The sequence below is a fragment of the Trachemys scripta genome, chromosome 2 (assembly GCF_013100865.1).
Source record: "Trachemys scripta elegans isolate TJP31775 chromosome 2, CAS_Tse_1.0, whole genome shotgun sequence".
Taxonomy (NCBI): Eukaryota; Metazoa; Chordata; order Testudines; family Emydidae; genus Trachemys; species Trachemys scripta.
In genome coordinates, this window is record NC_048299.1 from 100,820,632 (window position 1) to 100,843,992 (window position 23,361).

General features: G+C 41.8%; 1 protein-coding gene across 2 annotated transcripts in view; it reads right to left on the reverse strand.

Moving 5' to 3' along the window:
* Positions 1 to 23,361, reverse strand: part of LOC117872653 (aromatic-L-amino-acid decarboxylase-like) — a 71,019-nt gene that overhangs the window by 39,563 nt on the left and 8,095 nt on the right. Inside the window, exons 1-3 of one of the 2 annotated variants that reach the window (XM_034761336.1) lie at positions 15,638 to 15,825; positions 7,024 to 7,135; positions 5,823 to 6,058 (exon numbers count right to left, since the gene is read on the reverse strand). In XM_034761336.1, coding sequence (XP_034617227.1) covers positions 5,823 to 6,044 — 222 coding nt within the window. In that variant the 5' untranslated portion in view covers positions 6,045 to 6,058; positions 7,024 to 7,135; positions 15,638 to 15,825. Of the gene's footprint in view, positions 1 to 5,822; positions 6,059 to 7,023; positions 7,136 to 15,637; positions 15,826 to 23,361 lie in introns of those variants that run through there. The other variant, XM_034761337.1, reaches the window with a different exon arrangement.

Here is a 23,361-nt window from a genome sequence, read left to right on the forward strand (position 1 = left end):
TTTTTTTGTTTGTTTTTAATGAAAACGGCCTTGCTATAGAAACATTTTATTCATGTACAGTGGCTCCTTTATTTTTTCCTATGACTGACAGCTGGAAATGTGTCCTTCGGGGTGTCATCAACACCTGAAAGCAGACTTTCACTGATTAGAAGGAGAAAGAGAACGCGGGAGGACTTGTTCACCGAGATAACGAACGCCCCCGGGACAGCTGACACAGAGCTGAGAGCATGGAGGATTTCACTGTCCGAGAAGTTAGACATGGACATGGAGAGCAGGAAAGCTTCCAATGAGCAAGAGCGTGCGGTGCAGGATGAGATGCTTCAGATTATGAGGGACCAAGCAGACATGTTGATGCGTCAGGTTGAACTGCAGGAACAGAAGCAGGAGGTCAGAGTCCCTCTACAGACCCTGGTGGACAGCCAGCCAGCATTGCCTGGTGCAGAAATCCTCCCCCAAGCGTTCCATGATTCGTGGGCCAAAAGTCCATTATCTCTTTCATTTAACTCAAGGGGAGGGTACAAGGAACAGAAGGCACCCATTCACAGACCTTTGATGGTCTGGAATGCAGTGTTATGTTACACAGCTGAAAATGTTTCTCCCGGTCCAACTTTACCCTTTTCCCCAAGGTTACCTTTGTTTCCTGTTCTCCCTCTTTAGTTATGTTTGTTAAATAAAGTAAATGGATTCGAGAAATAAATGTTCTTTATTGAGCAGAAGTAGTGAATTGGGTGGGGGGTTGGCTTTACAGGGGCAATGATACAAGGCAGGTGAAGGTTTGGGAAAGCACAATGCAGACAAGCAGCTCACATTACTCCGATTCATTATTGAAACGGCTTTTCAAAGCCTCGCAGATACGCAGTGCCCCTTGCGGTGCTCTTCTTATTGCCCTGGTGTCTGGCTGCTCAAAAATGGCTGCCATGCGATCTGTCTCAACTGCCCACCCCTGTGGAAAATTTTCCCCCTTTTTTCCCCCACAGATATTATGGAGCACACAGCAGGCAGCTATAACCATGGGGATGTTCTCTTCACTAAGGTCCAACTTTATTAGTAAACCTCTCCAGCACCCCTTCAAATAACCAAAGGCACATTCAACCACCATTCTGAACTTGCTGAGCCTATAGTTGAACCGTTCCTTACTGCTGTCCAGATGGCTGGTATATGGCTTCATGAGCCATGGGAGCAAGGGGTAGGCTGGGTCCCCCAGGATAACTATAGGCATCTCAACATTGTCAATGTTCATTTTGTGGTCTGGAAAGAAAGTCCCAGATTGCAGCTTTTTAAACAGATTCGAGTTCCTAAAGATGAGCACATCATGAACTTTTCCTGACCATCCTACGTTGATGTTGGTGAAACGCCCCTTGTGATCCACCAGTGCTTGCAACGCCATTGAAAAGTATCCATTTTGGTTTATGTACTGTTTGGCAAAGTGGTCTGGTTCCAAGATGGGGATATGCATGCCATCTATTACCCCACTGCAATTAGGAAACCCCATTGCAGCAAAACTATCCACAATGTCCTGCACATTTCCCAGACTCACTACCCTTTTCGTAGCACAAGTCAATTAATAGCCCTGCACACTTGGAGCACAGCAGCTCCCATGGTTGATTTACCTACTCCAAATTGATTCCTCACTGACCGGTAACTGTCTGCCATTGCAAGCTTCCAAATAGCAATCACCACTCTCTTCTCCACTGTCAGAGCAGCTCTCATTTTTGTGTTGCTGAACTGCAGGGCAAGGGAAAGTTCTGCACAAAGTTCCTGGAAGGTGGCCTTCTGCATTCAAAAGTTCTGCAGCCACTGCTTGTCATCCCATGCCTGCAAAACGATGCGGTCCCACCTGTCAGCTCTTGTTTCATAGGACCAGATACGACACTCAACAGAATGCAGCTGCTCTCTGACTGCCAGCAGCAACTGTGAATTGTTTTCTTCAGTGGCTTGCAGCAGGGCTGCTTGCAGGACATCACTATGTTCCACGCGGCGGACCCTACTTCGGCTCTGGAAATACTGCAGGAGAAGGCATGAAGTGTTTGAGATGCTCACGGCAAGAGTGCACAACTGAGCAGGCTCCATGCTTCTGGGGTTATGGCATACATGCGGTGGTTTTAAGGTGCAGAAACCACTGGGTTGTTTGCTGTTGAGCACAGTGCATCGTGGGATGCTGACACAATATTCTCATTCTCCGCTGCAACAATGTTTTGGTCCCATGAGACATGGCACAAACTTCCCAAAACACACTGAGGCAAGTTGCAAGTTGGGATAGCTACCCACTGTTAGTGAGGACACACTCCATCGAGACAATGAGTATGGTGTGGCCATGCACAATCAACTTAATTCAGAGGCTTGAGGTTGAATTAGATAAAGTTGACTTAATTTTGTAGTCGAGACAAGCCCCTACTTATTGTGAAGGCAAGGGATCCTGCCTTTCTGACAGTGATCGCTTAGAACATTTATCACATATACTGTACTTTCCAAGTTCACCAGTTGAAAGCAGTACCTTGTCACCTGGTGCCATCTGTTAGCGCCTTAATTTTCCCCATTTTAAAGCCTTTTAAATAGCCCTGGCATGCCTCATGGGTAATATTGCCTCAAAATACAACTCAACAGCTACATGGGAGGGGGCTTGTGAAAAAGGATGAGGAGCTGTGCAACAAGCCATAAAGACGCTCACTTAAAGAAGGGAAAGACCAATTATGTCACCTAATCCCTTTCCAATAGGAGATAAATCTTTAATTAAATACCCAGTACACATTGAAATATTCCAGAATCTAACCATTAAAACAAACAAACAAACAAACAGAAATCTCAAACCGCAGGTTCTAGCTGATCAAGAGTAAGATTCGGGTCTTCAGGGGGACCAGGGAAGGCTTGAGCTATAAGCCTTCCCAAAAATATTTGAGATATGCAAAACTATATTGCTCATTTGCAGCCTTTTCCATGAAAACACCCATAAGCCATGTGTGTCATTAATACAAATTGTTTCCCAGTGGTTTGCACATAATATTACAAGCTGAAAGATTCATATGAAGAATGAATGCCATAGAAACTCCAGTAAAAGGCTCACTCCTTCCTAGCAAAAAACTCCCATGGTCACCAATCTCAGACCCACATGCACAGATTCATGGTGACATTCATAATCAGCCAGCAATGCAAGTGCTTATCACCAGAGCTATAATCCTGCATGATACTTAAAACGATGTGACATTCATCTTGGGTTAATCAAGTTAAACTGCCTACTAGCTGCAAGCCATTTACTTGATGAGACACAATAGATTCTAACTGCACCACACAGTGAAAAGAAAAAGGACAATAATTCTGACCCCAGTGGGGCTGCTACCCCTGCAAAAAGCCAAGATACATCTGTGGAAGTTGCCTCATGGATATCGACACATTTAGGCAAATATCACAATGAATGTCATAGAGCAGGTACTTGTTTTACTATCAGCCTCATAGTGATAAACAACAGCGATAGAGAGGTTGAGGAAAGAGACGTTGCTACAAATGCCTTGGGTTCAACAACACTAAGCCTGACGCCGCTCAAAGACAAGTTTTTCTGTGATGTTCTTTCTTCAGCAAAAGACCTTTCATACAAGGATTAAATCCTTGCTTGTTGTGGGGGTGTACTACTGTTGAACTGAATCATTTTGGTCACCACAAAGGGGGAGGGATTTGTTTTAAGTGGAAAAATTGCCATGATCTCACAGGTGCCGGCTTGCTCATTTCCCCAGGGATGCTCAACCTCAGCTCTGCCCCAGACCCCACCCCCACTCCACCCCTTCCCCCAAAGCTCCACCCCGCCTCTTCCTGTCCCTGCCCCACCCCCAAGCACACCTCATCCTTGCTCCTCCTCCTTTTCCCCCAGTGCCTCCTGCACACCGCTGAACAGCTGATCTGCAGCAGGTGGGAGGTGCTGGGAGAGCGGGGGAGGAGCTGATCGGCGGGGCTGACGGTGAGTGCTGAGCACCCATTAATGGAGTTGGTGCCTATGCATGATCTTATAGTTAAAACTCTCCTTTGAAGATGCCTCTCCAATTTAACTAATATAAGGGTTTTCCCAGAAGAAGGTTTACCCCTATTGACTCACAGAAGCCTACTATTCTGTTGTGTGAATGTTGCGGGGAATAGACACTCTACATTTATCATATGTTGCCATTGATTCTTGCCATTCTTCAGTGGAGCCATCATTTTTATGTTTCTGCCTAGGGAACATCTGTGTGGCAGGGATATCCACACAGACCCACCAAAATACATTGGTCTAATCCTTACAGTGGATATGGCATGGGTTCCAGTCTCATCTCTGCCACTGACCTGCTCTGAGACTTCAGGCAAATCATTTTACCTTTCTGGGTTTCAGTTCCCCCATGGGTAAAATGAATGTAGCGAATATAGCGACTTCTAAGATGTTTTGAGTGCTATCACTGAAAAATACTGTCTACAAAGCCAAGTATTACAAGGAGTTTCAGCAATTTTGGAGTGGAGAAGGGTTGAGAAGGGAAGGGAAATAAGATGCAAATTATGTCCCTCCACACTAAAAAAATAATCCTAAAAAAAATAGAACTGATAAAAACCTTCCCAGAGTAACACAGAATGTTACACACGTCTCTGTTTAAAGAAAGCGCAGGCAATTTCTACTATTCTATATTTGGTTAATAATGGACTACCTTGGCCAATATTTCAGGAGACTTTTGTCGTTAATATATACAAATAATGCAGAGTCAAGCTTACTATGGTAAACCTTGATTCAGAAATGTCTGGCGTTTATGTGATTAAAGTAACATTACATTTCATTTCATTGGTTTTTCAATCAGAAAATGTCTTTTCATCAAGACTATATTGGTTTAAGTGTTTTGATGATGCTATTGAAATTGAAATGTACTTAAAAAAATCAAAGTCAAAATGAAACATTTATCAAAAAACTTTACATTCCAAAAAGTTTTTCATGGTAACAGGCTAAATAGGTGGAAAAATCTTTTCTGGTCAACCTAGTAATAAAAAGAAAAGCCATGTGAGAGTCTTGACATTTGAACAAGAGTTTTGTTGAAGAGTCATATGAGAGTCTTGAATTTAAAAACAAGAAATTAAAACAAGTGTTTTATATCCTGCATGTTGTGGATAAAAATCCTGGTTTATAAAAGATATACTCAAAAAGAAGAACAGGAGTACTTGTGGCACCTTAGAGACTAACAAATTTATTAGAGCATAAGCTTTCGTGGACTACAGCCCTCTTCTTCGGATACAGCAAGTGGGCTGTAGTCCACGAAAGCTTATGCTCTAATAAATTTGTTAGTCTCTAAGGTGCCACAAGTACTCCTGTTCTTCTTTTTGCGGATACAGACTAACACGGCTGCTACTCTGAAAAGATATACTGTTCTTTAGGAGTAGAAAGCATATTAGTTATAGGTCAGATAACAATGAAAGTGATGAAACATGCCCTTTGCAGTCCTATCTAGGGTCGAGGAGATTAATTCCAAGAACAGGTCCATTTGAAGCACCAATATTGGAGTGATAGTTTCTAATAAGAATAGAAACATTCACTGTGTCAAGTGCTTTGTCATAGAATCATAGAATGTCAGGATTGGAAGGGACCTCAAGGGGTCATCTAGTCCAACCTCCTGCTCAAAGCAGGACCAATCCCCAGACAGATTTTTGCCCCAGATCTCGAAATGGCCCCCTCAAGGATTGAACCATATCTAAGTCTAAAAAATTAGGGTGCAATCCTGGCCTTATGGGAGTCAATGGGAGTTTTGCCATTGACTTCACTGGGTCCAGGATTTCACCCATAGGCTTTATAATATACTGTAACTTTGTTTTCCAGATGTTCTTACCCCTGGCATAATTATCCTTTCAACATCTTTAAGGACATCCTCAAAGCTCTCAGGTTCCTGAGGTGCAGAGTCTGGAATGAGGGGTCTCAGGTATCCCGGTTCCACATCAGGATAGACCTGCCTCTTATCTAACTGCTCAAAGTAATCCGCAATGTAGTCCACCATCTCTTTCCCCCTCTTTCGGAACTCTGTGGTATCCATGCTAACTGGCGTCGGAAGCATCAATATCAGAAAACCTAAGGAAAAAGAGAAGTCACTTTTGAACGAATCTCTTAAAATTGACCACTTATTTAGGTGTCTAAAAATGGAAGCTGGCCTCATTGGGAGACATCTAGCCAATGCTTAGTTTATCGGTATGCATATATAATCCACACCCATTTAGTGTGGTGTTCTGTCCCCCTCGATGGGTGGCTGGAACAGAGAATTTGCTGAGCCTGCTACAGCCTTGATTAACAAAGCTGATTCTTTTAGCTCAGGCAGTGGAGGCTAATGCATTAAGCACAAGAGGTCACAAAAGTTCAATCCCCAATGGCACACCCACATCATCCTTTCAGTTGCAGCATTATACAACATATAGAATATAGTGCCATATTAAAAGACGATAGCTAGACATAGAGGGTGACATGCTTACCACAATAATCACAATGATTTTAGTGTTGTTTAGTCCCCCTGTCTGTGTTATATCCACCTGTTGCATGTCATATAGCTCATTTTAAACGCCTTAGAGCCAGGGCCCTCATTTTCATTGTGTGTGTACAGCATATAGTACAATGAGACCATGATCCTTAATGGGAATTCTAGGGACTACTACAATTAATATTATACTTAATAATGATGATTAATAAATAATGCTAATAATCAGCTATACACAGGAGAGAGTCTGAGTCTGTAATCCTGGCACACACACACAATTTCCGCTGGTCTGGTGCCAATGTAGGTTTTGAGTGCTCAGATAATGCAGGGTCAAGGCCATTGTACAGTGCTTAAATGGTCTCAGAGTTCTTTACAATCACTCGTTCATATTCATGGAGTTGTTTCTCAGTATCCAAAGTAAAACTGGTTGGTGAAACACAGGTATACATTTTGAAAACAAGTGACTGTGCTTATATCACACACACAATCAGGTATTAGCTATGTAAGAGATTAATGATGTTAGGAAAAACCTGAGCATCTCCTGGTTAATAGAACACAAGTAACTTACTTAGATATAAGTAGCTGGTAGCTCGTAATTGGCTGAGGTCTTCAAAAGAGGTAGAATCTTTCGGGTCGGTAATTGGGTCTTTATAATATCACAGCAAGCATTGTCTCATAAGCTGAAAAAGAAAGAGATCACTAATAAACACGGTTGGATAAATGCATTGATGCTACCAAAGAGGAATCAGAGTCCATGTGGATCAGCCACTACTGTCATGTACGAGTGCTGTGTTAAGGAAAACAAGGTTCTGGACTATAGAAAGCTGTGGCCTGCAGCCAACACCAGAGACTGGTTGCTGTCATGTTAGAGTTATATAATTGTTAAACACAAGTAACTTAAGTGCTTAATACCAGCTCTCTGTGCCTTACTGAGATGGACAATACTGGGGCTAGCTTAGGACCTCTTTGCCTGATCTGGTATCTAGATGTTCTTAGTTTACAAAAAAGTCAGTATAGTCTCTCTATAGTCAGTATGGCCTCTCTTTTTGTATGGTTCTAATGGCCAATCTTGAGTTTGATCTCCCATCTGAAAGACAGTAATTGAGCAAACAGTGTATCTTCTCCTCTGCAATCCAAGGGGCTTTATGTCTCAGAACTACCATACAAACACTAAATGTGCCATTGCCAGCATACCCTTGGTTACTGTTTGAAATTTTATCAATATGTTGCTAAGTAAATTAATATAAACCATTAGCCAGTATATACATCTGCTGAAACAATACAAACACAGCTCAATGGTCAGTCTGATGCTTCCTTAGTTTAGAGCTTTTCTCTAAAAGAAAACTACATATTTTATTGCTTGCAAAATATCCCCAATATAGCCCTCAGTTTGTACTGCCCTTATCCATTTTCTGATTGTTTTATAACCTTATTTTATAAGTTCGTTGTTGTAGCATACTTTAAAAGCCACATGAGTAGAACCTGTTCTTCTCTTCCCAGTCTAAAATTTCGTAGATATGGAAGTTGTAGGCAAAATTTTAACTCTTGTGTGCCAGGTTAATGGGAGTTTTGCCTGAGTGAGGACCATAAAAAAAACTGAGTAAGGACTTCAGAATTTGGCTCTGTATGTATTCACCACTGACCACTGATATTTCTTGTGTACTTTTAAATATGGATTAGTTCAGTTTAACATTTCGGTCGACATCACTATGTCCAGTGACCTATCCATGTGTACCAGAACAGACAGCGGTATAACTCATCTGCCACAAGCTCTTCGTTCTTCTGCTTTTTCTTAGTATCACACAATAGTAAAGTGTGGTTTAACACAAAATTTCTTCACGTGACATTATCTTTTCCCAAAAACCAAGTTAAAAGGCATGAATTCAGCAACGTTCTATGTATGCACAAATAAATTGATATTTCTCTCATCACCAATTATTTTAATACTATAGTTATTAATGTGTGACAGGTTGTAAGGTTTCCTTATAACAGGATTTTCTTTGGAAGCTGACGTTTCTTTCAATTCAAAGGTATCTTTACATCTTTCTGATTCTCTGTAGGATTATTCTGATAATGATACAATTAATTCTCATTTACTTTAATAGTATTAGTTATGTTCTGGACACTTATGCCAACTTAAGCAGTGGGACATTAGATCCAAACTCTGGGGATGTTTGGATCCAACTGCAGCTCCAAATGTTGTGGTTTGAGCCCTTCTACTAAAATGAAGATAAAATGCAGTTTTGGGGTGAAATCCTGACCTCATTGAAGTCAACGGGAGTTTTGCTGTCAACTTCAGTGGGGCCAGGATTTCACCTCTAGAGTATATTAACTTTGCTCTTAGAGTTTGCTCAGGACCTACACGGATTTTACTCTTTCCCTAGAGCAATGAGAAGAATCATCATTAGGTGGCCATAGCCAGCATGATCAATATCTTGTCATTACAGGCGATCTGGGGGTGGATGATCCTTCCCAACTTCTGTGTTTCTATTCAGCCTATTTAATCTTTTCTACCCACCTATTAAAAAATTCACTTTTCCGTGATACAAATTTTAGTTGTAATTTGAGGAAGCAATGGGCTAGATCATCCCCAGCATTTGCACAGTTGTGGAAGGACGGTAATTAGTCGGATCTCTACCCCACAAAACAACTGGGACAATCCTGTACTTGGGAACCACAAGGACTGCTCTATCTGTGTGCCTTTGTGGATGCAAATAGCCCCCGAGTGTCATTGCTGTGTTACCCCTCCGAACCTGCCTATGAAGCTGTCCAAAGGCTCCAGTAGGACAAGCTGCACCATCCAAATGGATGGTATAGCCTGCAAACTTTGTGTGCCAGTGAGCTGGAAAAAGTGTTGTGCTTTCCGGTATAGGCCAGCAGCAGATTACTCCAAGCAAGAAGGAAATTGTGCCTACGATGGGTGACTGAGGCAAAATAGGGCTAATCCTGGGTTGTGCCTTCAGGTACAATCTTGGCCAGGAAAAAAGCATTGTGTTGGTTTGCTTGCTTGTTCTAATATTTCAACATTTATTTTCATCCCAAATCATGACAAATAGTTGATTTTTTTTTGTAAAATGGAAAGTTCTGAATCAAAATGTTTCAGAAACGTTAAAATGTTTAGTTTCATTATTTTGTTTAATGTTTATTAAACATCATTATGTTTAATACTAAACATTATTGTTTAGTATTCATTATCTACTGTGGTGCCTCATGGTAGTTGTAGTTCCAGTGCTTCATGCCCCCTTTTTTTCTATGGGCCAGGCTTCCTGGCTGCATTATTTTTCCCCTGATGCACCATGGCAGTTAAAGAAGATGGGAGACCAAAATGCATCATGGGAGATATACTCTATGAGCTAGGCTTCCTGGCTGGACTACATCTACACCGCAGCTAGACACCCACAGTTGGCCCATGCCAGCTGACTTGGGTTCATGAGGCTCAGGCTGTGGGTCTGTTTCATTGCTGTGCAAATATCTGGGCTCAGGCTGGAGTCAAGGTGCTAGGACTCTGTGGGGTGGGAGGGTCCCAGAGCCCGGGCTCTAGCCCTATCCTGGAAGTCTACACAGCAATGAAACAGCCCCACGGCTTGTGCCCCATGAACCCAAGTCACCTGGCATGGTCCAGACGTGGGTTTTTCTTTGCTGTGTAGACATACACATAGAGGAGAATGGGGGCATGAGACACCTAAATTACAACTCTGAAGAGGCCTCATGGCAGTGCAAGTTGACACAGATTAATATCTAACCGACCAAAAATGAATTGTTTTGATTCAGTTCAACAAACAGAAATTCGGGTTGACCCTACCTGGAACAAAAGATTTAATTTCAATTTTCCCAGCTGAAAAGAATCAGAAAATTTCAACAAAATCAAAAATTTCCTGGGGAAAAATCTGAAGAAGTTAAATGTTTTTGATAGAAAATGTTTAATGGAAAACTCCTGAACAGTCCTATTAACCACCGTTCTGAGATCAATAGAAATCCACAAGATTTAAGCATGAACACATTGGTCATTTAAAATCGCACTTCTTTCCCCTCTTACTTTATCTTAGTTCTTCTGGGATTTACAGCACCATCTTGAACCCACAGAATCTTTTTGGCTCTCCTTCTGAACTGTTGCTAGTATAGTATATATGACTATGTCTGATTAAATAAATCACTTTGCTAAGTTAACCACACCTCGGAGACTGAATTCTCCATTACAGTGGATGAGCTCTGCTACAAGGATCACAGCAATACAAATTATTGAAAGCTATCCTAGTGGCACTACATATTTCACACAAAATGGAGGCAATACTACAATGGAAAGAGAGCTGACCTTTATCACAAAACTGCTTCAATATACAGGATATGAATTGGTGAGAAGCAACAGGATACCTCAAAAAAGCTTCAGAGTCCAGGTTCAGAGTGATAAGCACCCTAAAATGTAAAGGCTTATTCATCATTTCCACATTTTTCAAGTCAGTAGGACTTCTGAATGCACAAGAATTGCAGGTCTGGGACTTGAGTTAGCACAGTTTGGCTGGAAATTTCACAAGAACAAGTTCTCTCTCATGTCTGAGAGTGGTCTCTTTTTACTTGGGTCACAAACAATGAAAGCCCAATCCTGTTCAGTTGCTGTTGGGAGATGTTCAAGTATTCCCAACTTCTGTCAGTTCCATGCCTGTTGGGGCCACACCGTGCTTTTCAGGAGGCACTCAGCATCTTTAATGTTTGTTCCTGAGGGAACAGCTATAATTTCTGCACGAGCATTTATTTATTTCGAGGTTGATGTACAGTATTCTCTTCAATTGGCCTTTCAAAATTTCCCTAGAAAATAGCTACATCTCCCTCAACTTCTATGGAGGTCAAAGTTCTACCTACTATAATTCCTGACACAGCTCACTAACCTTTCTGTCTATGTGCCTCTCTCTCTCTCACCCTACCATTTCCTAAACACTACATGCATACTGCAGTGCTCTAATTCACTAACAAACCCAACCTGGTAGATAGAATGCCAGGAATATAAGGGCATGTTATTGTGCCTCTCACCACCAGAGTACCTCCCAGTGTCCAGGAGCAGTGTTACTGGGATTTTCTTAGCCTAACAGCTCTTTCAGTTATCTGACAACAGTCTGACAATGTATGTGGCCTAGCCATCCAGCCAGGTCACTGCTCAGTCCATTCCCCTTCTGGGGGTTAACAGAAAAGTCCAGAAAATAGAAAACTCAAAATCTAATGTCTTTCAAGATCATCTCTGACCTCTGCCTGGCACTTGCTTGGCTTCTTTTATTCTTGACACCTATGTTTCTCCTCTTGTCCTGGAGGAGAGGTAGGAGAAACAAGAGTCCACACCTCCTCTTGGTTCCAGCCCCAGGACCCAGTTTAGGTGGCTAAGGACCATTCCTTCAATTCCTCCACCATTTTTTTCTGGGCTGCTCCTACTTTTACCTTGCTCACCAGCATCTTCACAAGATCTACAGACTCTGCTTCCCTTGCCCCAACTTAGTGGTTCCCCACTGCACCTCCTAGGAACAGCTAAAGAAGTATTTCATAAAATCCAGTCTCAGTTCTTCCCTGTAGCAGCTGGATTGTACTGCTAGCTCTCTGCCCCTTGCCTTAAAACAATCAGTATCTCTCTCCTGTAAACATGAATCCCCTCAACCCCCCAGTTCTCTTTCTGGGACTGGGGTTGTATCTCAGGCCTCATTGGCTTAGAGGAATCTATTGAAAGGCTTTTGCCAACTCCCTTCAGCTGAACACGGTTCCCAGTTAGCCTCCCACTCTGGAGGGTTCAGCAGGCCAGCCTTCCCCTGTCAGTAATCTGTCTGCGGTGATGTAGGAGGCAGACTTTATGCCGCTCCCCTTCTCCCAACCTTTTCCCAATTGGTTGGTCAAGAGGGGAGCCTTGCCCTGCCTTTTCAGCAAGGTTTCAGGCCCTTGGAAGTACAGCCTCCAAATTCCTTCCTCAATCATCATTCATTCCCAGGATCCTTTGGTCTCTATGTGTATCTATTGAACCCTTCCAAATCTTTAAACGACCAAGCCAGGTGGTGGGGGAGGCTGACAACTAGGCACTACTGCCCTCCATGGCAGACTACCCCATCACAGTGAAATATTACCAAAAATGTGTTCTACTTGAGCTTCATTAGTCTCCAGTGATTCAACAGAGATCTATGGGCATGTGTCACCATCATATAACATCTGCTGTTGGGGCCCAACCATGCTCCACTAGAGACAATGAAGGAATTGTTATTGGTTTCAATGAGAGCAAGAAAGAACAATATTTCTATGCTGCTTGGACTCGGGGGGGGGGGGGGTAGCAAGGTTTACTAGGCATAAACAAGAGGTCCCCAGTATTTAACTTGGGCTAGCCCTACAGGTCATATAGAGCTTGCTTATTATAGAAGCTTCTATTACAGTTTGAAATTTAAGATTGTAACTCATTTGTGTATATCTGTTTACCTGCTTTAACCTTGTTAATAACTCATTTCCATTTCCTGTTTACTAAATCTTCATCTAATTTATTTCAGGTTGGCTACAAGTGTTGTCTTCGCTATAAGATCCAAGGGGTAAATGACTTGTCCTTTGGAACTGGGAATAACTTTTTTGTTGCTATTCTTGATGGAAGGGACCATCTATCACAAAGATACGCTCAGGTGGTAATGAGAGAGATCGGAGTCCCCAAGGGGACTGTCTGTGATTCCATATTTAGGCTGTTACATTGCCTGGGGAGTTTACACTTGGTGTTAAGTGGTTGTAGAAATGTAAGTACAGAACTCAAGCAATCTGGGGATCATTCCCTGCTACCTAACAGTCTGCCCTGAGGTTGGCACTCTCAGGGCTGGTCCCCACTTAGTCCGGACTTCGGACTAAGGTACGCAAATTCAGCTACGTTAATAACATAGCTGAATTCGAAGTACCTTACTCCGGACTTACCGCGGTCCAGACGCGGCCGGAAGTCTCCCCCCGTCGATGCCGCGTACTCCTCTCGGCAAGCTGGAGTACCGGCGCCGATTGTGAGCACTTCCGGGATCAATCCGGGATCGATTTATCTCGTCTTAACCAGACGCGATAAATCGATCCCAGAACATCGATGGCGTGCCTCCGGACCAGCCGGTAAGTGAAGACTAGGCCTCACTCTTGAGTCACTTCAGGCAGCGGGACATCTGAAGAAGAGCTCTGTGTAAGCTTGAATGCTTGTTTCTCTCACAAACAGAAGTTAGTCCAATAAAAGATATTACCTCGTCCACCTTGTGTCTCTAGTATCCTGGGACCAACACAGCTATAATGACACTGCATCCTACATAGGAGCAAGGTCAGTCGCTGTATGGCATTTACATTATATATACATATAAAAAATAAAGTTCTTTAGTTTTCAGATTTTTCCTGAGTATATCATTAGATATTGTATTATACTATACAACCTATGCTTGACATTATAGCCTTTTGCCACCTTGACCAAGCAGTATCTGGCTGCCTTCAAATTAGAACATTACAACAAATCTGCATTTCATCTTAATGATATATATTTGAAACTGTAGAAGAACTGTTTCTAGTCCCTAGATTGTATGTACTGAGTATGTGAACTTATTCACAATTTATTGCCACCGGACTCCTCGTTGAACTTATTTTCTATTTACTTTAAAAATCAGTAAGAAGAGCACCACACATTTTTATATATTTATAAAACATACATATATATGGAGACAAACTTAGGCAATACATTTATAGCTATAATACTTATGTAAATAACTATTTCTGATTATTATTGCCTACGTTTGCTTCCAATTACAATATGCATGTTATTTTTATGTACACATTGACAAAATATCAACAACAGAATTGTGGTTTCTTTAAATTCTGTTTCTGGTTGAGAAGGTTATTTTTTAAAACTTACAGTTTATTAAGGAGTGCCAGAAAATTTCTGAGCAGAGAGAAAGAACAGATACCACAAAGAGAATATGGAGGTTTTTAATCACCAATTATTTAATGCTTTCTAATTGTATGAACACCTACCTGGTCTCTAATTCAACAGAACCAATCTGAAGCACAAAGCAAAACAACAACAAAAACACTAACATCAATGACTGAGATTATTAAATGCAGATAGGAGACATACATATACATGTATATTGTTTTGGTGGGAGGGGTCCCCCCCCCAAACAGAAAGCCCTATAGATTAGACACATTAATAACATCTAAAACAACATACAAATTTCAACAACTGAGGACAGCATAGGCTCAAAGTATTCTGATAACTTTATACATTTATTTTCAGTCAAGTAGATTGACATGTTATCTATCTCTCTGCCCATTTGTTATAGAATCCAATGTAAATTAAAGGCTTGAGCGCTGCATATGGCCCCACTGGAGTCTTTGGGATTTTAGCCATTGAATTCAATGGCAAGAGAATTACACCTTTGATTTACAATCTTTTCTTGGGCAAAATTCGCATTGAAGTAAATGTTGTCTAACTAAGAACCGCAGGAGAAGGCCTTGTATTAAATGTTCTGCATGAAATAGAGGCAAACACAAACAGATTTAAATTTACAGTCAACACAATTGACCTGATCCTGAATTGCTTCTGCATCAATTGTCTTTAACAGGAATTATGCATGCATAAGGTGGCTCCTACTTTTCACTATTTAGTACTTTCTGTTTTTCTTGTCAGTATACAAAGTTACCTCATTTAGCTTTCACTCTGAGTTGCTCAGCTTTTGCAGTTTGCTAATTTTCCATTAAAAAAATCCTACTGGTTTCCCTGGAGGATATGTTCACTTTAAGAATATCACATATAGAAACAAAATAGATTTGTTCTTATTCAGAAGATACAGAAGAGAAACATCTGTTTTTATTTTTAAAGGTCTACATGGTTGTCCAGAACAGTGGCAGTTGGATTGGCAGTCTAATTTTTCCATAAGGCTGTCACACATACATATGCATAAACCAAAACACTGGGATTGTTCTATCTCTGCACGAATAAATACAAAATAAGAGGCACACACTAACCTGTGCAAACTTAGCTTTAAAAAAAATGCAAATGTCTTTTGTGCTTCCAATTTACTCCTCTAAAATAAAATAGGCTGTATAATTAACATTAATTAGCCAAACTCCAAGGCGAAGTAACAAACTGTTGAATTAATCCAAGCATTTATCTTCTTGGATTTATTAAGCATGAAGCTACAAGGACAAAGAATGTTACTTACAGCCAATTGGTGAGATTCCTTCTTCTCCACTCCCTCTTTCTCTTTCTTCCTCTTTCTTTGCTCCCCTGTGACACTTATAAAGCACAGAGGATGCTGTTGTCAGTTTATATAGGCAGAGTAACCACTTCTCCCTAGCCTATCAGAGACAAGTGCTTTGCATTTAACATTCAACAGCAGCAGCAGCATCTCCCCCCTCTCTCTCCCATACTCCATCCTAAATATATTTAGAACAAAATAATCTATCTAAAAAGCAGACCCATGCAGCTGAGCAACTACTGTCGACTGGATTTGGTATTGGGGAGGGCGCTATTGTTATTTTTCATGACACTGGCAGTCTCTAAACAAATTTTCTCTCTCTCTCTCTCTCTCTCTCACACACACACACACACACACACACACACACACACACACACACACTTTTCTATAATAATTACCTCAGTCATGGAAACAATGCTAGTGTAAGAGACAGTGGTTTTGACCACTTATATAGAACATTGCAATACTCTCTTTTAAGGCTAGGTAGCCAAAGATAGAGTATTATGCAGTAACTGTGGACTATAAAGCTATACACATGGGATTACCATGGTGATATTAACCTTAAGATATGTGTTTCTAGCTTTTTCACAGTTTCCCCGTGTTTACTTTTATTACGTATGTTTTTGAAAGCTCTAACACATTTTCAACAAGAAAAACATTTTTTTTCTTAAAATAATATAAAAGGACCCCTTTATTCTTCTACAGACCTTTTTTCTGTAATGTTCTGTTCCTTAGAAGAACACAGGAAATTGATGGTCAATGTTTCTTTAGTTTGCTTTCAAGAAGGCTATGGACTCCTCACAGTTATGATCTGCTCTTGTTAGATACAAGACCATTATCTCGGATCTAACACAACCAATTCTCATGACCAGGGTATTTGCATATTACAGACATTACGTTTACGAGTAAAAAAGTTGTTTTGAGAGTTGATCACACTTTTAAAAGAGTGATTTCCTGGCTATGTCTGTAGCTGCGACCTTTAGCTTAACAAGGACATCTTTTCAATGGTGAAAGATGTTTTTATTTTAAAAAACAAACACACATAAAAACAAGGCCCAGGATTTTGCTATCACCTGTGTTTGACTTTATTTTGGAATTTGATTTGGATTTTCAGTTCTTGGGATGTGATTTCTGCAACGGTCAGATTATGATCACATGCATTCGGGGAGCAAAGCACTCACATGCCTATTCCCCGAGGAGTTGTTCATAGCAAATGAGCTCCACAGTCAATAGAGTTACATCTGTGATGAACTTGGTCCAATATAAATAGTCAGTGTTTTCAAAATGTATTCTTTAAATTTAATGGAAACCGTTTTTTGTTCTGGATTTAACTGTTCCCTTAGTGGGTTAGAAAATCAAATGCAACAGCTTGGTGCTAAGTTCACGAGAAGCAAAAAATAAAGCTGTCTAAAGCAAAACCAGAAAGGCAGCCCAGTCTAATTTGACAGTTTTAGCTGTGTGACTTGTAAAAGGTAAGCAAACTTCATAAAAGGTGAAATGGAAATTCTTTTTGTTTTAATCATTGGAGGTATTCTATCTTGACTGCATCCCTTTAACTTGCCTTGCACAGCACTGTGACCTGAAGAAAGTGTTATCAACCTACAGGTAAGGAACTGAAATATTAGATTATATTCCACAGCGGAGCCAGGATGTGGACAACTGGAGGTGCAATAACTTAGACAGAGAAAGGAGAAGTAAATACCACTCTGAAAGAAAAATAAATCACAAGATCTAAGCATGGCCACACTGGTCATTTACACTCACGCTCCACTATAATTCCCTCATAATTCTAATAGCTCTTATGGGATTTACGACTCCTCCTTTTGCTCACCTCACCTTTTTTAATTCTCCTCACCAACTGTTGACAGACCACAGGACTAAGGCTGCGTAATAGATTTTTGCTGTGGTAGCCACAATCAAAGCGTACTGATTTCTTTGTTACAGTGTATCAGTGCTGCTGCGAGTACTTCAGCAGTGTAAACTCATTCAAGTCATCCTAGCAATATTGGCTATTTCACCAGAAAAACTTCTTATGACGTCACAACACACTGACTAGACAGGTCACCTTTATCAAAAAATACAAAATATGAGTGTGTGAGAAGCGACAGGGAATCTTAAAAGGTTCAAAGTTCAGGATCAGTTTGAGTAAACACCCATAGAATCTAATAGAAGTAGTTTGAGCACATTATTGCACACTCAAAGTTACATCCCTCTTCTGACAAGAAGTGGCGCTATACCAGTGAAATAATCCCAAGGCATTTATTGACTTTGCGCTGTCCTGAGTGAGCTCTTTGGCTTGATAATGAATTAGGAGAGATGATGTGTTTGAACAGGAGGCTGTAGCACTACTGGAAGACAATCCAGCCAGGATCTGATTGTATCCTAGACGTGTTTGTATAAGGTTGTCTGAGCAAGTCCTGTGATATCACATGAAAGACCTTCATCACATGACAGGAGCAAAATTGGCCCAGAATGTGTTAGTTCAATGAAGTGTGAGTAAGGATATTCTGTGCAAAAGGAAGATATGCTTGCAGTGTAGAAAACCTTTAATAGAATAAAAGGTAAACAAAGCCTTCTAACATCAGAAACATGGATTACACTGGCATTGTATCAGGAATTAAAATGCATCCTCTGCAGAGCACACAGACTCTTCACAATGGATTAACTAGGAGATACATCTGAGGATACAGAAACAGATGAATCTGCAATAGAAATTAATTTCCACTTGTGACTTGCAGTATCAACAACCATGACAGCAGCACAATAGTAAATGATCATGAAGTTGTACTTATTTTATTTACTTAAATGTATCCTGGTCTCACCTCCTACTCCAAGGGCATTACATGGTCTTTAAAAATAAATATTAACAAAGTACACTAAATAAGCTTTTTAAAAAAAACCTACCTTGCTCCCCCTCACCCCCATCCAGGAAGGAAAATAGTATAGACACAGTGTGGCCTCAACATTGTCAAACCCTGGATCTGGTGAAGAGGAAAGTTCCAGATTCTTAGATCCTTCAGATCACCATCATCTCTCCTCTTTACACCACAGAGCTATTAACAAAAGCACTTCAGATGACTGTAATGTCACACCAGAAGAGGCAGTCACCAAACTAGACAGGACTTAAATGTGACTGGAGGAAACATGCGTCTAGAGAAGACGGATAGTCCAGTGGTTTGGGCATTAGCTGAGGACTCAGGAGACAGAGGTTCAATTCCCTGTTATAGATTCTGGGCAAGTCACAATGAGCAAATTTACACTGCTTTGAAGTTTGGATGCAGGGCTTGTGAATAGCAGTGTTCACCAAAGGGCTGCGCTGTAACTCCCCTCTGCGGGCATGAACTTAAAGGTAGTCCTACTTTAGTGTCAACTCAGGACTTTAAGTTCATGCCCACAGGGAGGGAGTTACAGTGCAGCATGTTGGTGTGCACAGCTATTCACACTGCCCATTAACATGAACTGCAGGGCAGAATAGACAGAGACTATCAGGGTTGGAAGGGACCTCAGGAGGTCATCTAGTCCAACCTCCTGCTCAAAGCAGGACCAATCCCCAGACAGATTCTTGCCCCAGATCCCTAAATGGCCCCCTCAGGATTGAACTCACAACCAATGTTCAAACCACTGAGCTATCCCTCCCCCCGTGCCCTTAGTCATTCTGAGCCTCAGATCCCCATCTGTAAAATGAGGGTAATAGCATGATGGATATTGCCATGGCATGCAATATCTTTGGGAACCATCTTGTATAAAGTTTATGTATCACTGTTGGCTAGGGGTTACCAAGCAACTCCAGGCACTAAATACAGTGGAGTGTAAATCATTTAGGTTGTAAACACGTCCAAAGAGATACCACCACCTGGGGTGGTTTGCATTTATTGGTTCAAACTGTGTTTTCCAGAGCCCAACAAACAAAGGCTTTTATACCAGGCTTTTGGCATAAAAAGGATGAATTTACAGGGCCTTCTTTTGATTCAACAAATTGATAGGACCCTCTATCCAAGGGTGGGAGGGAGAACCCTTGCAGAAGGGTTGGAAGGACTATGACTGACTAGGGTTCCATCTGACTGCCCTTTAGAAATAAAAAGAAACAAACATGGCAACCTGGTTTTAATTTAGTTTAATGTCAAATGAATCAACTGGTGATCACTCAATCCAAGGTTATTTCTTACAACCTGCTCTTCTATGATGTCCTTGCTACCTTGGGTGGCATATTGCATAGGCTGGGGAAGGCTGTGGCTCCCCAAACATCCTGGCATGGCCCTGCCCACGCTCCTCCCTGAAGCCCCCTACTGCTTGCCCTTCCCCCTTGGCCCCAGCCCAGGCAGGCTGCTCCTCTTCAGGGAAGCATGTTGGGCTGGGGCTAGGGCCACCGGGACTGGGGGGTGGGGAGGCTGGAGGTGCTGGGGGGGGGATCAGGGGACAATGAGGCTGGGGAGGGCACCTGCCCCATGCTCCAGTGGGGGCGCACCCGCCTGCCTGCTCTGTGCGCAAGCGGGGTCGGGGGAATGCACATCACCTGGTCCCCTGGGGCTGGCAGCCGCAGGGATGGGGGGCTCCGGCAGGGGAAGAGGGACAGGTTCTTGGGCCGGGGCTAGCCTCTCCCAACCAGTGGTTCACCCGCCACCCATGGTTGCTACTTACCAAAACCAAATCTAAAATTGTATCATCACCTCTTGTTGGTTCAGTGACAATTTGAAGAAAATTATTGTCTATCACATCCAGGAATAACTGGGCCTTACATGGATTAATAGCATATATTCTCTAATTCTTCTCAGGGAAGTTAAAGTCTCCCACTATGACAATACCCAAAAGTATTTCTCTCTCTAATAATATTAGAGAGATCTCTAACCATATTTGAGTCTGACTCTGGGAGCCTATACCAGCCCCCCAACACTAGCCTGATAGAACCTCTTACAATCCTTCCCCAAAGAGATTTTGACCCAGACAGATTCTGTTTTGTTCATAGTACCACTTATTTCTTTACATTTTACTGCTTTGTAAAATGTTACTCCATCACCTTTACCCCTCTTTTCCCTAAACACCCCACACCCCTCGATATCTGTATTCCAGTCATAAGTGGTATTCCACCATGTTTCTGTAATCCCAGTAATATCTGGTCTGACCTCCTGCATCAGTAGTTCCAGTTCCTCCATTTTATTTGCTGACTCCTTGCATTCAAGTACAAGCATTTCAGTTGTTTCCCTCAAACCTCACCCACTTTTCTAGCCAGATTAGATATAATCCTTTCACTAACATCTACCTGACTACTTTTCCGATCAATATTACATATGAATATTCTCAGAATCACCATATGAACAAACTTCACTAGTTCTACTAATGTTTATGAAACCAAGCTGCCCTCCCCACCAGTCCTCAGATTTCAGACTGTCAGGTGAGGTGCAATACCTCAAGGCAATGAATTTACCACAGTCTTGCAGGATTTTGCAATGCATTTCCATAGACTTTGTAGATTATTGCAATTCTAAATGTCAAAAACAGGTTTGTTGTCCTTAACACCTCCAGAATCTTACAGCAGATTATTAGCTAAATTTGATGAATATCAGCTACCTGGACAGCTATCTGCTCCTAAAAACTATCTCAGTCTCACCCTTGTTGTGTAACTGTGCCACGTTTGCTTTGACGAGCGATATTGCCACACATCAAAATATGTGGTTGCACAGCCCATGCCTTACAGAACCCTCCTAAGATATTGGAGCAAAACTACCCCCAACAACATGGAATGAAATCCTCACTTCTAAAAGGAGACACCCAGACACTCCTCATCCAGGATCTTCTCCAGCTGCTCCTACACCAGCCTGGTGAATCCTCACTTCATCAGCAAAGTGGAGGGAGAGCTGTTCTCTCTTACCCTACATACACTCACACTTTTCCTTTCTTAATTCTCAAGCACTTTATATATGGCAATAGGTTAGACAAGACAGACAGATAGGATTGTTCATATTTTCATGCTAATGAGGTGGTTTATACATCCAATATGTGAGGCCAGGTGTCTGATATCAAGCACCCAAAATCAGTGGGCACTTTTTAGAAAAAGTGCTGTTTCCAGAGCTGAATTGGATCTAGTTAGCCTTTTCTTCTAGCTGATGCAGATGGCTCTTGTGAGAGGAATGATTACTCTTCTGTATTGTTGACGATAGAACAAGATTTGACTGCTTCATCCTAATGGCCTGAAAATTCTCCACCACACTTCAAAGACGATTATTTTTTAAATAGATCGTGCACAATACTGAAGCAATTACATACCATACTTAAAAATCTTGCATTTAAACTTGCAGATTTGGGTTGACTGAACTATTTTGTGAATTTGTGTTGAATTCATCAAATTGTTTTGGTTGAAACAAAACAAAACAATTCTGAAAATGTTTCATTTCAGCATTTTCTAAATGACTTTTTGTTTTGCAATGTTCTTCAACTTTATTTAAAAAAACCTTGAAAACAAAAACAAAACAAAACATTTTGTTTCAGGTAGAATGAAACATTTTGTTTGATCCAAAACTATTTTTTTTTTGCCTTTTTGATTTGCCAAAAACTTAAATGTTTTGTTTTGGGTCGACCCAATTTTTGTCTGTGTATGTGAGTATCAGCCAGAGAATCAAAAAATCAGTTATTTGCACAGCTCTGCTTATAGTCCTGCTTATAATTGAGAGTGTCACAAAGACAGAATCAAGAGAAGAAGATGACCTGAAACTTAACAACAAAATTAACTGTATTAGATTGGCTAGTCTTGTTAACTTCCAAGCATAAGGAGTAAATATTGTACATTACACCTATATAGTTGTACTTTATGTTACAATGGATATAGCAACAAAAATAAATACGTAAAAAATTATTGTGGAGCAACCAGCCTGCATTAGCTCTTTGGAAAGGGAAGACAAAGAGCACACTTTGTGCTGGGAGCAAAGCAAGACAAAACAGAAAGACCCGAACAACAGGCTAAATTATCCATTAGTAATAAGTACAGAGAAAGCAAATAGATACTGTGTTTGCTCATATCACCAAAACATTAAAATTATTGGAACTGTTAGTTTTATTTTTAAGTAATAATGTAACTGTTCATTAAAGTTCAAAGTTTAATGACCAAGGAAAGCTTTTCAAAGGCCCAAACAGCAGTTAAGGCATTGACTTTTAATGGGAGTTCAGTGTTTTATGTTACAAACGGTATCTGTATATCTATAAACAGTTAATCAACAAGGTGCCAGGAGGTGGTGCTCAAGAATATGTAATATAGTTCCTGGTTTTGTAGGATCATAAAAACTTCCTGTTGTGTCAGGGTCTGCTCTAACTTTTTTGCCGCCCCAGGCAAAAAAGAAGAGCGCCGCCCCGCCGTACCCCCCCCGCGAGCGACGCACAGCCGAACCCGCCCCCACCAGTGCCACCGAAATCCCCGCCCCCCCCAGCACCACGCCGCCCGAAGCCCCCGCCCCCTCCCCCTCCGAGCGATGCGCCGTGCCAAGCCCCGCCCCCCCAGCGCTGCACCAAGCCCCCGCCCCTCTGAGCGCCGTGCTGCCCGAAGCCCCACCCTCCAAGTGCTGCACAAGCCCCTGCCCCCCCCAGCGCCGCGCCGCCCGAAGCCCTGCCCCTCCAAGCGCCGCACCGCCTGAAGCCCCCGCCCCCCTCCGAGTGCTGCACCCCCGCGCCCCTCCAAGCGACACGCCGTGCCAAGCCCCTGC